Source organism: Heliconius melpomene, chromosome 6 (genome assembly GCF_056956725.1).
Source record: "Heliconius melpomene rosina isolate 202511_hmr_F chromosome 6, ASM5695672v1, whole genome shotgun sequence".
Lineage (NCBI taxonomy): Eukaryota > Metazoa > Arthropoda > Insecta > Lepidoptera > Nymphalidae > Heliconius > Heliconius melpomene.
In genome coordinates, this window is record NC_140394.1 from 14,252,873 (window position 1) to 14,270,585 (window position 17,713).

Below are 17,713 nucleotides of genomic sequence, written 5' to 3' on the forward strand. Positions count from 1 at the left end.
ATGTGCATAAGAATATTAATAAATTTAATAAAAACAGTGACCTCCATCAATATAATTTAAGAAATAAAAATAAGCTTGCTGTGCCCTTCTCTAGGCTCCATAAAGTGTCTCACTCATTCGTAGGTCAAAGTATACACTTTTATAACAAACTTCCAAACGACGTGGTTAATTTATCACTGAACAAATTTAAAAAAGTGGTAAAGCACAGGCTCTGCCAAAAAGCTTATTACTCTGTTAAAGATTATGTTCGCGATAAAGATGTTTGGAAATGAGTTGCTCTATTTCTAAGTTAAAATTGTTAATTGTGATTTATAACAAATGTTGGCATTTAAAAAGAGTGGCCATGAGTTTCTTTGCCTGTATCTTCTCATGAGCTCAACCATTTGAACGGGCTTTTTTCAAGTCAAAATTGCACATTTTTTTTTTTTGGTTATTTTGTTTTGCATTTTTTTATCTTTTATGACATGTCCAAGTGAATGTTAAGCATTTTTATGGAATAAAGATATTTTGACTTGACTTGACTTGACTTGACTTGAATGGGTCAATCGTTGAAGAAGAATATTTGATATGCGCCTATGGGCGTGTTAAGTATTATTATATTGTCGTGAAATTAAATGTAAGGAGCGTAAAACAAAGTGACAAGGCTTCCGCGTCGGACAGTAAATCGCGAGTGGTGCGTATATCGAATCCAAGCTTGCGCGTGCGGCGGCCGACGCTCGGCCGCGGGACCGGTTTTTCTGCAGGTAATTAAAAGTTGTCCCTATGGCACAGTTGCAGCGATTGGTGAGTATTATTTTATTTATTTATATTTGTTGTAGGTTAGTTAAGTGTGAATGTATATGTGAATGTGTATGTGTTGTTCTTGTTATTTTGTTGTGTGATAAATATATATATGATATGTATAAATAAATGTGTGTGATAAGATGAGATTTGTTATTGAGTCACCCTCACGCCTAAAACAATTGGAGCCTGATTAACAGTGGCGTAGCTAGGGGGGTCCGAGCGGTGCGGTCGCACCGGGCATCAAAAGGAAAAGGGGCATCAAAGTCGACGATGACTTTGTTTTTCTTTGTTTTTTTAGACTTTAGACCATTTTAAAGGGCATCAAGTCCCCTAAGCCGCACCGGGCATTAAAAGGAAAGGGGCATTAACGTCGACGATCACGTTTTTTTTTTTTTAGAACTCATCAACGTCGACGATCACTTTGTTTTTCTTTTTTAGAACTCATCCAAAGGAAAGGGGCATCAAGTCCCCTAAGCCGCACCGGGCAGCAAATACCCTAGCTACGCCACTGCTGATTAATATTCTTACTTTATATGAAGACAGCCGGTCGTGGCGCAGAGACACCAATATGCTTAGAGAGATTAGAAAAAGGAAAACGTTTCATTCCCACAATGCGTCTTTAAAGTAACAACCTCATACATATCGTATAATTCCAATGAAAATGCGTCATTTTTAATCGAAGTGATTACGATTAACTTATAATTTTATTTATCTATAATCACGTGTTCTGAGTTAATCTTCAATACCTAATATATACATACACACAGACAAACTGTGGTACACTTCTACAGTTGTACAGACAGACACCGACCGCGTCCTGTTGGAAGTGTGTTGTCAGTAGTTGTGTGAGGATGTACGTTTGTTACATAATATAGCTTATACATCACATACACTACAATGTATCTCAACAATTATATACTACTGAGACAGAGCGGGCGAAGTCGCGCGTGCGTCGCTAGCGTAGTGCACGTATGTCACGTATGTATACTAATTGGCTAACGATCCTTATCATTTCTTGTTATAAGAAATAATCCGGAAATTTAACAAATTTAATACTGATAAGAACGGTCGCGGCTGTCGTGTCACAGAGGCACACCGTTTGGCTGTAGGTACCTAACCGCGACTGTTGTGGGTTCGATTCTCACTCGGGAAGAGTGGATTATTTTAATTTCCCTCACTCTAATAACAAGGCCAAGCGCGGCGTTGAGTTCCGTCACTCAACACGCACTGTCTCGAAAATTAAACTTTGACTTAAATTGGTGCTTAGATTATGGGATTGTACATTGTTGGCAAAACCTTAATATTAATTTTCAATTGGTTTATAAATTAAATAAAAACCAGCCAAGCGCGAATCGGGATTGCCCACCGAGGGTTCCGTACAAAAATTGGAGGGCTTACTTAGCTTTGGACAACTGCAGTTCTGATGACTACGTCCGATATTAGATACCTACTATAGAGATATTATACCTATCGAACGAAAGGACCATTTGTAACATAAAATACACTATGTAAATAATTAATAAACGATACGACCTAAGTAAGTACTTACGATTTTTTCTAGGGAATCCAAAATACTAATCAATTTGTTTGTCACGCTTCGGATTACGATAACAAAGTAACATTTAAAAGCAAACAGTATTTATATCTAAACTAAGTGTCTCCATCCTTCGCGCCATGAAGCTGTTCCTGTTCATCACCGGGCTGACCCTGGTCGCTGCGAAGGCTGTCTACGAACCCATTAACACTAATTACCATGAAACTGTTGGTATTCCACTCCTTGCCCGCTTGAAGCAGGCTGAAGCCGCTCAGGACTTCGATGGGAGCAGGATCATCGGTGGACAGCTCGCGTCTCTCGGTGCTCATCCTTACCAGGTGATTTTAGATGTGCCACTTTTAGCTCTACGCTGGTTCCGCATAGTTACCTATAGTAGACCTCTGTCTCTGTCTAACGGCGTGTCTTAATATAATATTCCCTCTGGAACAAACAATGTCTTAATATAATATTCCAGAGGGAATATTATATTAAGACACGCCGTTTACCGCGCATTCCCATATTTTTAGAGATATTTCGTATTGAGAGGCAGAACTTAACGCCGCGCTTTGTTATTAATGCGCGATGAAATTAAAATATTAAATAATTAATGAAAAAAAATCGTGCGTCTAAACTGTGGACGGATCTTGATTAATTACTGTAGGTATGGGTTTGAAATATACCCTACCCTACCCTAACGCCGCTAGTGCCTATATGCTGTTCCCAAAGGAGCGCCGACGCTTCCATTTGGTAAAGGACGCGCTATTACTAAGTAAAGTTTACTATCTTATTCAAGACTACAAAAGTGGTACCTAATGATGCTTGAAAATAAATACTCCTGTAGTACTGTAGATGCTCCTTCTAGAAGGTATTCTACGTTTGCGGCTTCGCCCGCTTCTTATAAACAATAATTTATTTACTAACCTGGATTATTTTCGTGATTAATTTGGTATCATCAAGTTAAACATATCATATTCATTTATTTTTAAAATACGAATGTCAATCAATCCGCAGGCTGGACTAATTATCGCTTTAACAAACGGTTTCTTCTCCTTGTGTGGCGCTTCACTGATCAGTAACAACCGCCTCGTGACCGCCGCCCACTGCTGGAGCGACGAGAACAACCAGGGCAAGGAGCTGACCGTGGTCCTCGGCTCCGTCGACCTGTTCTCTGGAGGAGTCCGCGTCAACACTAACAACGTACAGCTCCACGGCAACTACAATCCTCAAAACTTGAATAATGATGTCGCCATTATATCCACATCTTGGATTTCTTATACCAGTGAGTATTTTTACCTTCATAACGTATCCCGCATAAAAAAAATGACCTAAACCCTCTAAGCAAAAAATCAAACGAAAAAGAAACACAAATTCAGATATATATATCGCAACCCTAAATGCGAGATCTCTACGAACAGATGAAAAACTTATAGAACTAGAACTGGCGTTAGATAATATCAAATGGGATATAATTGGAATAAGTGAAATGAGACGCCTTGGTGAAGGGATTCAAAATCATAATGGTAAATTTCTTCTACACTTCTTCTTCATCCTGGCATTAATCCCGGCTATTGCCAGGGTCTGCCTTCCTACACAACCTACTCCACTTTGCACGATCTTTTGCATCCTCGGTGGTTAGACCATTGGCTCTCATGTCCTGCATCACGACATCCAACCAGCGCTTCCTTGGGCGTCCGGGAGGTCGCACCCCAGGGACTGGTATAGCAAGGCACTTGCGTCCGACATAGTTCTTAGGCCGGCGCGTAACGTGGCCAAACCATCTCAAGCGACTCTCTTGGAGCTTATCCGCTACGTCACGGACCCCAAGACTACCTCGAATGAATGTGTTGCGTATGCGGTCAGACCGCGTTACGCCGCACATCCACCTCAGCATCTTCATTTCCGTGACGTGAAGCTCCTGAGTGTGCCGAGATAGTGCTGGCCAACATTCGCTGCCGTATAAAAGAACCGGTCGGACGATGCTCTTGTATATCAGCCCCTTGAGCTTGGGCGGTATTCTGCGGTCGCAGACCACACCAGTGACCTCCCGCCATTTGGCCCAGGCAGCGCTTATCCGGCCATGGACATCGTGATCGATGCCTCCAGACTCGTGCATAACGGATCCAAGGTACCTGAACTTCTCCGACTTAACGGCTGGCTCAGGACCTATAAGGATGGTGCTCGAGTCCCGGCTCCCGCAGGCCATGTACTCTGTCTTCGACACATTTAGTTTAAGACCGCCGTTCTCAAGCGTACCCTTCCAGAGGTTCACTTTACGCTCCAGCGTCAGTCGGTTCTCGGCAATGAGTGCTATGTCGTCGGCATACATCATCAGCCATGGAGGCTGGTCCTGGATGTGAGCCGAGACAGTATCGAGCACTACATTGAATAAGAACGGACTAAGAGCCGAGCCCTGGTGAACCCCCACCGTAATCGGGAAGGGTCTAGTGTCGCCAACAGCAGTCCTAACCATAGAAGCGGAATCGTGGTACATGTCTCTGATAATCTCAATATAGACCTCAGGGATCCCTTTGGATCGCAATGCCCACCAGATACACTGACGAGGCACACAGTCAAAGGCCTTCTGCAGATCTAAAAAGGCCACATGCAGAGCTCTCCTTTTTTCCCTGTATGCCTCCATCAAAGTTCTGAGGGCGAAAATGGGGTCCATGGTGCCCGATCCTGGCCGAAATCCATATTGAGACTCAGAGATAGTACACTCTCGGCGGAGCCTGAGGTCGATCATGCGCTCGAAGAGCTTCATGGTATGACTCATAAGCTTAATGCCCCTATAACTACCACAATCTTGAACACTGCCCCTTCCTTTGTAAATAGGGGTAATGAAGCTAAGCCGCCACTGATGCGGCATCTTACCAGTGTTCAAGATATGGTTAAAAAGGTCAGTAAGCATGAGCACACCAAGAGAGCCTAACGATTTCCACGCTTCGATCGGAATGTCGTCAGGTCCCACCGCTTTTCCGTTCTTCATGCGTCGAAGGCAATTACGTGTTTCGTCAAGGGTTATTGGGGCAATAAGTCCAAGGTTAGGCGGTGGGTCGTGATGAAGACTGCATGGGTGCTGAGTATTCAGCAACTCCTGGAAGTAGCTTCTCCACCTTTCCTTCACAGAGGCATGACTACAGAGCAGCGTGCCCTGGGAATCTTTGACGCAAAGACATTTTGCGATATCTTGCGTCACTTTATCACGGGAACGTGCTAGTTTGTAAATGAGCTTCTGCCCCTCCACAGTTTCAAGTTTATCATACAATGGTGACAAACTTTCACTGCGGGCTCTGGCTACAGCTCTTTTACAGGCACGTTTAGCTACTGTGTACTCCAGTCTGTCTTCAGGAGAGTTGGATTCCTGCCACTTCTTAAAGGCAGCCTTCTTTTCACGAGTCACCTCCTGCACCTCGTCATTCCACCACCATGTCTCCCTGTCGATGACACGTCCTCCCCTAGAAAGGCCAAGAACTCGCCTGCCCGCCGCAATGATTGCCGACTGAGCCCGATCCCAAGCATCCTGAGCAGTCTCGGTGTTCGTCGAAATATCGTGACTTTTCACCTCTGCCAGGAAGTCGGTCTGCATCGGTCCATTCAGCAACCACCACTTGATCCGAGGCCTACGTTTCTCGGCTACTTTCTTCTTCGGAGTGACGTTAAAGTCCATGACAAGAAGACGATGTTGGGCCGTTAGGCTTTCGCCTGGAATGACCTTACAGTTAGTTACCACCTGCCCATATGACACCGTCTGGTCAATAAGTAGTCTATTTGAGTTGAGTGGGACCCGCTCTTATACGTGATAAGGTGCTGAGAATTCTTTTGGAAGAACGTATTCACGACGGCCAGATCAGACGCAATACAGGTTCTCAGAATGTTTTCTCCCTCTGCATTGCGAAGACCGTGCCCAAAACCCCCGTGAACACGTTCATACGGCTCAGCAGCCTTACCGACGTGCCCGTTCAAGTCCCCCCCAACTAAGACCACTTCGGTAGACGGCACAGCAAGTAGCACCCCTTCATACTGCTCCCAGAATGTCTCCTTTTCGGCCGCGCTACATCCCGCCTGGGGAGCATAGGCACTGATTAAGTTTGTGATAACGCCCTCAATCAGTACCCTCACTCGCATCAAGCGGTCGGAGCGACGGTCAACTTCAAGGAGCCCATTCTGAAGCTCTTCAGAAAGCACTACCGCTACACCGTTTCTACCCGAAGGTGACCCAGTGTATATAAGCCGGTAACCCTGTCCGATGTTACGGGACTTATTGCCCTTCCAGCGTGTTTCCTGGAGGAAGGCACACTGGACCCGACGTCTCATGAGTACATCTGCGAGTTCCCTGCATCGTCCGGTCAGAGAGCCAATATTCCACGTTGCAAAGCGGAGTTTCCTTCTGGGTACTAGCGTCTTTAGCCGTGCCCGTACATGACACGGTAGCCCTTGCCCACTTGTCACAGGTGTAGGGCGATGTGCCTGCGCGTCGTTTTGCGGCGACGCCCTAGCCGTACCCAGTCTTTTCTTTCGTTGTCGGTCCATATAAGTGGCGGTTGGCGGTTTTTAAATGGAGCGACTGCCGTCTGACCTCCAAAACCCCTTTGTGGGGAAAACCGAAGGGAGAGGAAAATAGAAGGGTAGGATAGGAAAAGGAAGGAGGGAGCTAAGGAAGGAGGAGAGGGGGGGGGACACCATTCTTACGGACTGGATGAGGATATAAGAGTGGCGGCTCGAGGATCCGGGGTCGCGTACCCGTATGCCCACAAACCAATATCGGACAGATATTAGTCTGGGCACCCTCTGGTAAATTTCTTCTACACTATATGGGCGAAACACCTGGGCTGTATGGAGTTGGCTTTCTTGTTAAGAACAAGTTGGCTAGCAGAATAGAAGAAATAAGAGGAATTAATGAAAGAATAGCACTCCTCAATATTAAACTACCTTTAATTCATGGAAAAGAAGAAACATGGACTATCACTCAAGCGTATGCCCCAACTGAAACAAATAAAAAAGAAGATACCATAAAAACCGAACATTTTTACAAAGACTTACAATCAACACTACAAATTTCTAGCAAAAATCTTATTGTAATGGGAGATTTTAATGCCCAAATAGGGACCTGCAACATAGGAGAAGAATATACAATAGGCAAACATGGATATGGTCAAAGAAGCGAAAACGGGCAACGGTTAGTAACCTTTGCAATGGAAAACAAACTGAGCATTTTAAACAGCTTTTACAAGAAGAAAAAATCTAGAAAATGGACATGGATATGTCTTAGCGGCATGCATATGAATGAAATTGACTTTATATTAACCAATAACAAAAAAGCATTTAAAGATGTGAATACTGTAAACCAGCTTAATTTCAATACAGACCATAGAATGATAAGAACAATACTATCAGGCATTAGAATACAAAAAAGAAGACACCTTAATAACAATAATACATACAAAACCACAACACTCACTGAAAATAATAAAGCATTCCTTGACAACCTGAAATATGCAATGAACACTATTGAAAAAACCAATTATAAATCAATCCAAGAAAGATACAATGATATTTTGAGTATACTAAAAGGGGGAATCAATAAAACAAACAAACAAAAAAGTGAATGCATTTTATCTGCAGAAACAAAGCAATTGATTAGTGAGAAAAAAAGAACTTATACGGAAGGGAAAAAATAAACAGACAATAGAGAAAATATCGGAACTAAGCAAAAAGATAAACGAGCACATAAGAAAAGACAGGAAAATAAAAAGGCAGAGAACTGTAAAAGCTTTTATTTAAAAAACTGGTGGAATCAAGAGAGCCCTAAAAGAATTGAATCAAAAGAAAGCAATAATACCAAAAAATGGGCACTCAAGTAATAGGCAAGAGATACTCAATACAGCCGCAGACTACTATAGAACACTTTGCCAAAGACAAAAAACATCACAGATAGACGATCAAAACTACATAACAACTAAACATTCAGAATTAGTACCCATAATATTACAAGATGAAGTGATGAAGGCTGTAAAAACACAGAAATTAGACAAAGCCCAGGTTCAGACCAAATATATAATGAGATAATAAAACACGCAATGCCGGTGCTCGCTCTCATCATAACGAATTTATTCAACGATATATTAGCAACCGAAACCATTCCTAATGATTGGACAAAATCCACTATCACCTTGTTACACAAGAAAGGGGACAAGGGAAATATAGGCAACTACAGTCCAATAAGTTTGATGTCGAACATCTATAAGATCTTTTCAAAAATCATATTATCACGGATTACTGTAGCACTCGACGAAAACCAACCGAAAGAGCAGGCGGGCTTTCGCAGCAAATTCTCGACGATAGACCATATCCACGTAGTTAGGCAGGTCCTTCAAAAGTACAAACAATACAATAAGGCTTACTACTTAGGGTTCGTTGATTTCAATAAGGCTTTCGACTCCATAGATCATAGTAGCATCTGGAAGGCATTAAAAAGCCAAGGAGTACATGCTAAGTATATCCAAAAATCTATTTGAGAAGTAGCGCCAAAGTTAAACTGGAAAGAACAGGGGAAGAATTTTCCATCGAAAGAGGCGTCAGACAAGGAGACCCAATATCACCGAAATTCTCTGCAGTTCTAGAAATGGTGTTTAGAAATTTGCGATGGGATGACTTTGGGCTCAACATTAATGGAGTAAAACTGAACCATCTACGCTTTGCAGACGATATTGTACTGGTTTCGGAGACTCCAGATAACTTAGAACACATGCTACAACAACTATCAGATGAAAGTGCCAAAGTAGGCTTAGCAATTAACACATCAAAAACGAACGTTATGACAAACTCGGCTAAAATAGACATTAAAATAAATTATGGACAAATGGAAATAAAATACGTTAATGAATACATATATCTAGGTCAACTATTGTCTACAGAAGATACAATGCAAAAAGAAGTAGATAGAAGAATAACAAGCAGTTAGAAATAATTTTAGTCATTGAGTGAGGTGTTGAAGGACAAGGATAAGCCTATTAAAGACAAAAGAAGAGTGTTTAACACATGTGTTCTGCCATGCTTATCATATGGTTGTCAAACCTGGGCATTGAACGATAAACAAATTAAAAAAATAAAAATATGTCAAAATGGAATGGAGAGAAGCATCATGGGAGTGAAAAGGAAGGACAAGGTGAAATTACAGATTATAAAGAGCAAAACAAAATTTGAAAACATACACACAACATACAAACGCCTTAAATGGAGGTGGACAGGACTCATGCTAAGAGAAAGGATAGAGAAGTGGACACATGTTATTACAGAATGGAACCCGCGTGATAGCAGAAGAAGTAAAGGTAGACCAGCTACACGTTGGGAAGACGGTTTCAAAAAGTTAGCTGGACCAGCATGGACACGAGTTGCGAAGAATAAAATAAAATGGAAAGCTTTAGAAGAGGCTTTTGTTGAAAGACAAGCTGAAAAAGAAACCACTTTAGTTTTAGAATAATGTAAATGTAATTTTCAGCAATAAAGGCTTATTATTATAACATATCCCGCTTAGTAGCATAGATAGAAGAAACTTAGTGACAACATAAGATACTTACTTAGTTAGTACTGTGTACTTAGCTGGTACTGTGTTTTCGAAGGTTAACAGAGGTCTCCACCTACCTCTCTTACCGCTCAATTTTTCATCATAAATCTTTTATGCTATCCTTTCATCACTTATTATCGTTCTTGTTCACTCTCGCCGTGACATCCTCACTAGTACCTGCCATTCTGTGTAGCTAAGCTGATTCCGCATATCCTACGAAGAGATCGCATCTCCACAGCATTCATATATCTACCGTATAACAGCGTTGGTGCAGCCGTGATGACGTTTTGCGGTCTCTTCAATGCAGCTAAAGGCACCGTTAACGCTGTTACCGGCAGTAATATGCATCTCGTATCTTCCATCTCTACTGAATACACTTCCCAAATATACCACTTCATTCCCTTGTTCTCATATCTCACCATTTACACTGATCTTGCATTCTCTTCATTTCTTTCAAATACCATAACCTTTGTCTTATTTGCATTTAAGTAGGCTTACACCCACTTCTTTCAGTCAACGTTCTAGCTCCAATAATTGTCTGTACATTGTCTGCCAGTCACTTAGTGGTTGCGTCTTCGCCTCTATGTACAAATGGAAATAACTGCTCGTTGTGTATGGCACATGACATATTCTTAGAGCCTAAGGTAATTCTGACTGCAGGCACAAGGGGATTCGATGAACGTCATATAGCCTACCTTGATAAATGGGCTATCAAATACGAAAACAAAATTTTAATAGACAAAGGAGTTCCTGAGATTAGAACGTTCAACTAAATAACTTTTTAGCTTTAATATATGAGTATAGACTATAGGTTATATAAATTTTCAGACAACATCCACAATGTGGCTCTGCCCACTGGTTTCTTCGCCATTTTGACATACGCCGGACAGTGGGCGGTCGCGTCTGGTTATGGAAGAATTACTGAACGTAAGTACCTTAAACTAATAATATTTGGATTTTTTTTATTACTCCACGTTTTATCCCGCAAACAGTAGGGTAGGAAATGGGAACCTGGGAACTTAGTGTTAGGACGCTATAGCAGGATATTTATTTTTTCAGCTTCACGCTATATCCCGCACATAGCAGGGTAGGCAGAGAGAACCAAGTGTTAAGACATTCCTTTCCCCACTTTCCGCCGAATTCTGGAAGCATTGCGTGTTGAGTGGCAGAACTCGACGCCGCGCTTTGCCTCGTCACCAGAGCGAGTAAAAGGAAATTAAAAATTTAAATAAATATTTCATTTCTTCGAGTGGGGATCGAACCTACAACCAGTCGATTTTACAGTAACAATTTGTGCCCTTGCCCCATGAGTGGCCTCAAGTTGAAATATGCTTTATTTTGATAAAAAAGATCATATCATTATGACCTTTAGTTTCCGAGAAATTTATGGACAAGCATATACACAATACAAATTTAGTGCATATGCTTAGAAGCCTGCATAGATTATCATACTCTAATATTATCTAATCACATACCTACATTAGTTTTTTTAGCTCCTCGCACATAGCAGGGTAGTCAGAATGGGAATATGGGGACCTTGTTAAGTCACTTCATTTCCTCGCTTTCTGCCGCATTCTGGCAAAACAGATAATTTCCTTTTTTTGACGTCGAAACGACTTCCCCGCCGAGATACAGCTTAAAGCTAAACAAATAATGATCTTAAAACTTATCAATCCAGGTGGGCCAGTGGACAACAACTCACAACTGCGCCAAGTGTCGCTCGTGGTGCTCGAGAACTGGGAGTGCGCGAACGTGTACGGCCCCAGCAATGTGATCCCATCCACCCTGTGCGCCAGCGGCTTCGGCAACGTGGGCATCTGCGACGGTGACTCTGGAGGTCCTCTTGTCACGTCTTTCAGTGGTGAACTTTATTTGGTAATTTATATTTTTTTATCATTACGCTGCATCCCATATATAGCAGGATCAGCAGGCAGCTCCTTGCGCCGTCGACTTCTCAAGACATCGCATGTCGAGTGGCAGAACTGAATGCTGCGTTTTGTCTTGTATATTACAAAAGATATGAAGATAATAAATATTTCATTTCCTCGAGTAGAAATCAATCCTAAAATCTATACTAATATAATAAAGCGGAAGAGTTTGTTTGTTTGTTTGTTTGTTTGAACGCTAAGATCTCTGGATCTACTGGTCCGATTTACTTTGTTTTTGTTTTGTATGAAAGCTGAATTATTCAGAAGTGCTATAGGCTATATAACATTACATTACACATATAAACTAATATATTTTAAAGTACTTTCTAATTTGACATGCAATTTATTCTGCCATGTTAATAACAACCGTCGCGTCGCTACGCAACCGTTACCGCGACAGTTTGATATTCATCCTAGACCTGACCTAGCCTTCGGGCGGCATAGTATGAGTATGACCGACGCGAAAATATTCTTATAGTTCAAGCAGGCGTAGCCGCGTCCGGGTCCACTAGTACTAATATAATAAAGCGGAAGAGTTTGTTTGTTTGTTTGTTTGTTTGAACGCTAAGATCTCTGGATTTACTGGTCCGATTTACATTGTTTTTGTTTTGTATGAAAGCTGCATTCTTCAGAAGTGCTATAGGCTATATAACATTACATTATACATATAAACTAATATATTTTAAAGTACTTTCTAATTTGACATGCAATTTATTCTGCCATGTTAATAACAACCGTCGCGTCGCTACGCAACCGTTACCGCGACATTTTGATATTCATCCTTATGAAAATAAATATAATAGTCAATATTAACATTTTATCTAGATTGAAATTATAGTTTACTGTATAGCATTCTAATAAATAATTAAGGAGACGTCACTGATTCGAAATGACCTAGCCTTCGGGCGGCATTGTATGAGTATGACCGACGCGAACGGGCAGATGACGTTGACGGTTTTATAAATTTTCATACATTTTCGAACTATTGTAAATGTTTATGTAATTATTTGCTGTTTATAATTAATTTAAGCTACACTTTGGTTCTCTTCTTATTTTATTTGATATTGCCCGCTAAAATTATCCTGCTTAATAGAGAGAAATGTTTAGTTATTTCGTAGAGTCGATATCTATGTACGCACGCACGGAATACTTTAGGTACTTTTCCTAATATTAAGAAATACCTATCCTTTAGTTACTTTTTATCCTTTTGTTGGTTCATTTCAATAACTCAGATAATTTTTTCTAATAATATGTATCTACTTATTATTCTTTTTAATTATTTAGGCGTATATTTCCTTACTTAATTCTAATGAAAATTGAAAATAATTTCATGAATATATTTAATAAATATTCTTATAGTTGAAGCAGGCGTAGCCGCGTCCGGGTCCACTAGTCTGTCATATTTACAATCTCACGCCTTGCCATTGTATAACTACACGGAGAGTCTCAGCTATTCTCTCTGTTATCATACAGGATTGTAAGATTATTAAATATTTTGAATGTCTGTTTCAGATTGGTATAACTTCGTTCGCAGCGGGCTCAGGGTGCACCCACGGCCTGCCGTCAGGCTTCGCCAGGGTGTCGTCGTACGTGAGCTGGATACAAGCGCGCATGTAACATGGATGAATAAAACAATTAATAAACCTTTGTTGTTTCATTTTTAAATACCTCGGGGGCGTCCAGACAGTCAATAAAACCTAGGTAATTGTATAAGTAAAAGCTTCTTCAGGTTAATAACAGAAACAACCATTCGGTTCCAACACTTTATTGATAGATACCACTGTGCCGTAAAGTAAGTGTATTTGCCGAGGCTCAGGCAAGGAATGAATCCCGACTACTAATTCCATGCCTTTTATATTATTAGTCAAATCAACAACTATCTTGACAAATACAATTATAACAAAATTGTGTCATTTGACTTCACAAAATATTATTTAAAAATTTAAGCCAAAGAAAATAACAACTTTATTAGAATTATTATACCATAATTCTAATAAAGTTTAACAACAAAATACTAATAAAAATAACTTTACATTATAACGCTAACAGCTCGGCCTTCCTTTACCTTCGAGTCCCCTCGAAAAATGAGAGAAAAAAAAAATAACCAAAATTTAAACAGACATTCATGTATATAAAACTTAATCTTTTCGGCCATCTTACAATTAATTGTTCCTACAATTACATATACAATTAAATAATTATAACAAAAAGAGAAAAAAAAAACTTAAACAACACAGATATATCTGTTACACTCCATAGTTGGCTTATCGGCCTCATGTGTGAACAGGTTATGATTTTAGCCAGGTGTACTCATCATTTGACTTATCAGTCTCATGTACACCCAAACTAAAATCATATTACATCAATTTCTTACTCACTAAACTATTCTAAATCATTATCATTGTCATTATCATTGTCATTATCATTGTCATTATCATTGTCATTATCATTGTCATTATCATTATCATTATCATTGTCATTATCATTATCAATTCAATATCTGTTACACTCCTTAGTTGGCCTATCGGCCTCATGTGTGTACAGATTATCATGTAAGCTAGATGCACTCATCATTTGACTTATCGGTCTCATGTGCACCTATACTTACTCATCATCATTTTCATGTTCTAAATCTCTACTCAACATGAGGAGATTCATATCACCTCACAATTGTTTATTTATCATAATCATGGTCATTATCATATTCAATTTAATATCTGTTACACTCCTTAGTTGGCCTATCGGCCTCATGTGTGTACAGATTATCATGTAAGCTAGATGCACTAGCTAGATGCACTCATCCGGCTTATTGGTCTCATGGGCACCTATACTTACTCATAATCATTTTCATGTTCTAAATCTCTACTCAACATGAGGAGATTCATATCTCCTCACAATTATTTATTCCATCACTAAAACTATCAACTTTACCATAAACTCTTCCTACACTCTTTATCAACTTTCATAATCATTCAAAACTTCATTATTAATTTCGACATTTGCTCAATTTCTTTCCTTGCTCAATTTCATCACTTGCGCATCTACTATTAACTACATCAAAAATTAAACCTCTAAATCTAAAGACTAGTCAACCGAGTCAATCAAGTCATCATCAGTATCATTTAAACCGATCCCGATTATAAGATATCCAAGGAAACATTTTTATGAACTGAAAATACTCCTTGATATTTTCCACTTTTAGTAATTGAGGTATGATCCTTATAATCTTGCTACAAGTTCTTTTTTTTTTATTTACCATTTTTAATCTTAATATCGCGTTGAACCCCAACCACCTAGTAGTCACCTACTTTGTAGTTATTAAATTCAAAATATTCTTTAATTAAAAAAAACTTATTATAAGCACTCTTGAATCGTCGCATGAACATATAAACAAAAAGCTACCACCGGCTCGGAAGGCAGTTCTGCTGAGAAGAGCCGGCAAGAAACTCAACAGTTGCTCTTTTGAAAGTCAATGGTATATTTTACTATTACATTGGCTGGCAGCTATCCTGCACTACATTCCCATACATGTATATCCTTTAAATATTCTTGTACAGTGTAATAAGCTTTACTTGTTAGAATTTCTTTGTTTTTTTTTTACAAATACTTTAAATTTTGGAAGTGGCAAATTAAGAATACACTGCGGAATTTTATTATATACACGTATACTCAGACCGATAAAAGATTTATTAACTTTTTGGAGGCGAAAACTTGGCGTAACAAGCTTATCTTTATTTCTCGTTCCTATCGTATGTCCATCACTATTTTTACTATGACAATGTTCATTTTGTCGGGTTTATCTTTGAAGACATCTCGCAGAGAATCTCGCGCTCTTTTAACCTTCTTACGCCACTGTTATTTATTTTCTTGTTTTTTCTGATCATTTGTTATTCGTAAATTTACTTCTTTTCTTATTTTTTTCCACCGCCTGAGTATTATTTTCATTTCTATTTTCTTGACAATTATGTTTAACATTGTTGTTATAACATTACTTGTCCGTTTGTACGGGATGTAGCAACTGCATTTAATACACGACTGTTCTTATGCGTTTCAATAAATTCTTTAAAGCTTAGAAAGCTTTTACTCGTGAATGAAGGAACTCTCAAATAAACTAAAATAATGATTTAGTAATTTTAAAGTTGTTTTCGTATTTTTGACAGCATTTATAGTAATAAATCTATACTAATATAATAAAGCGGAAGAGTTTGTTTGTTTGTTTGTTTGAACGCTAAGATCTCTGGATCTACTGGTCCGATTTACATTGTTTTTGTTTTGTATAAAAGCTGCATTCTTCAGAAGTGCTATAGGCTATATAACATTACATTACACATATATACTCATATATTTTAAAGTACTTTCTAATTTGACATGCAATTTATTCTGCCATGATAATAACAAACGTCGCGTCGCTACGCAACCGTTACCGCGACATTTTGATATTAATCCTTATGAAAATAGTCACTTTTAGCATTTCATCTAGATTGAAATTATTTCTATAGAAATTATATTCTTATATTTCAAGCAGGCGTAGCCACGTCCGGGTCCGCTAGCGTCTATTATATATGAGTTTCTTTAGAGGCATTAATAAAGGGAACAATTTTATATTCTACAGTAAAAATATTTTATCTGTACATTTAGTACTTTTGACTGAAATGGATAGACGGACACTTAAAAGGAATAATAGAAAGCAAAAATGTCTATATCTTTTAAATTTTCTTGTCTGTCTGTCTGTTTGTATATGATTATGTTTATCTCGGAAAGTGCTGACCCGATTTACTTAACTTACACGAATTGCGGTTTTAACACAGCATAACATCTAAATCATCTTGTTTTAGCAAAATCGGTTTATAAATAAAAACTATCATCATTTGAATGAATTTAAGGCATTAGTTCGCCTACGAATATATAGCAATCTACACCTATAGTTATACTTAACGTGTATTTTAAATCGACTTCCAAAAGGAGGAGTTTGTCAATTAACTATTTTCGATTCGATATTCGATTCGGGTATATATATATATTTTTAATATGCAGTTTTTATTTTACAAAGAGTATTATAAATCCTCACCAAAATAAATAATTTATTAACATTTAAGGCCGTTTCTGAACGAATCATATTTATTCATTGACATCAACACATTTGACTGTCAGTCAATTCTGGTTATTAAATGAATAATCATGTAGTTTAAGCGGGCGGGCCACTAGTGTGGTCTATGGTGAATGGTGTGGACAGATTTATCAATTTTTTTTCAACAATTGCCGCCTAACAACTTTTGGAACTATCAATTTGAATCTGTTATGAATAACTATATACCATTCCTTTTTTTTTTTTATAATTTTGATTTTTTTCTTGTAAATATCATTTCAATTTCACTGTCGTCTAATATACGCTTTATATTTAAAATCTCGCCATCTGTCTTTTGTATTTCAGTTAACTTTTGTTTCTATTCTTTTATCTAAGTTGTTATTTTGATCCACCATGACCATCATCTTACCACCCGTGTTATTAAAATCTCTTTTTTGTTTAAGTCGTTTGCCGGCTGTAATATACGACGGTGATGATTTTTTTTTTTTAAGTTGATGTCATTTGTTTAAAATGAGTTAAACCTAAGCCCAACATCCTAATTGAAAATTATTTACTATATTAACGAAATAATTTTTCATATTTTTATTTTATCACTCGAGTTCAATACATCGCCAACAACACATGTTTTTTTTTCAAAATTTTGCTCTACAGTCGCTTCTATCTTATTAATATTTACTATATGTTTGTCCTCCATTAATTGTACTCTAATCCTTTAAAAGGACATGTTCTTACCAACTGAGGTAATACGCACGCTTTCTAACACACGCACAGCCGTAAACGCTATACGTACGAACGAAATTTGAACATATTCTAAAATT

General features: G+C 38.7%; 1 protein-coding gene across 1 annotated transcript; it reads left to right on the forward strand.

The window, feature by feature from the left end:
* Window position 1: 1 nt before the first annotated feature.
* On the forward strand, window positions 2–13,453 carry LOC146538728 (collagenase-like). Its single transcript, XM_085187362.1, has 5 exons — window positions 2–2,655; window positions 3,329–3,596; window positions 10,710–10,808; window positions 11,560–11,756; window positions 13,322–13,453. The coding sequence occupies exons 1-5, from the start codon at window positions 2,458–2,460 to the stop codon at window positions 13,424–13,426; spliced, it is 867 nt and encodes a 288-aa protein (XP_085043488.1). The 5' UTR covers window positions 2–2,457; the 3' UTR covers window positions 13,427–13,453.
* Window positions 13,454–17,713: the final 4,260 nt, after the last annotated feature.

Excerpts from the sequence above, each read along its gene's own strand:
- LOC146538728 (XM_085187362.1), top strand. The coding sequence starts at position 2,458 with ATGAAGCTGTTCCTGTTCATCACCGGGCTGACCCTGGTCGCTGCGAAG. Across the intron at positions 2,656-3,328 it reads TCGGTGCTCATCCTTACCAG|GCTGGACTAATTATCGCTTT; the intron begins GTGATTTTAGAT and ends ATCAATCCGCAG. Across the intron at positions 3,597-10,709 it reads ATCTTGGATTTCTTATACCA|ACAACATCCACAATGTGGCT; the intron begins GTGAGTATTTTT and ends ATAAATTTTCAG.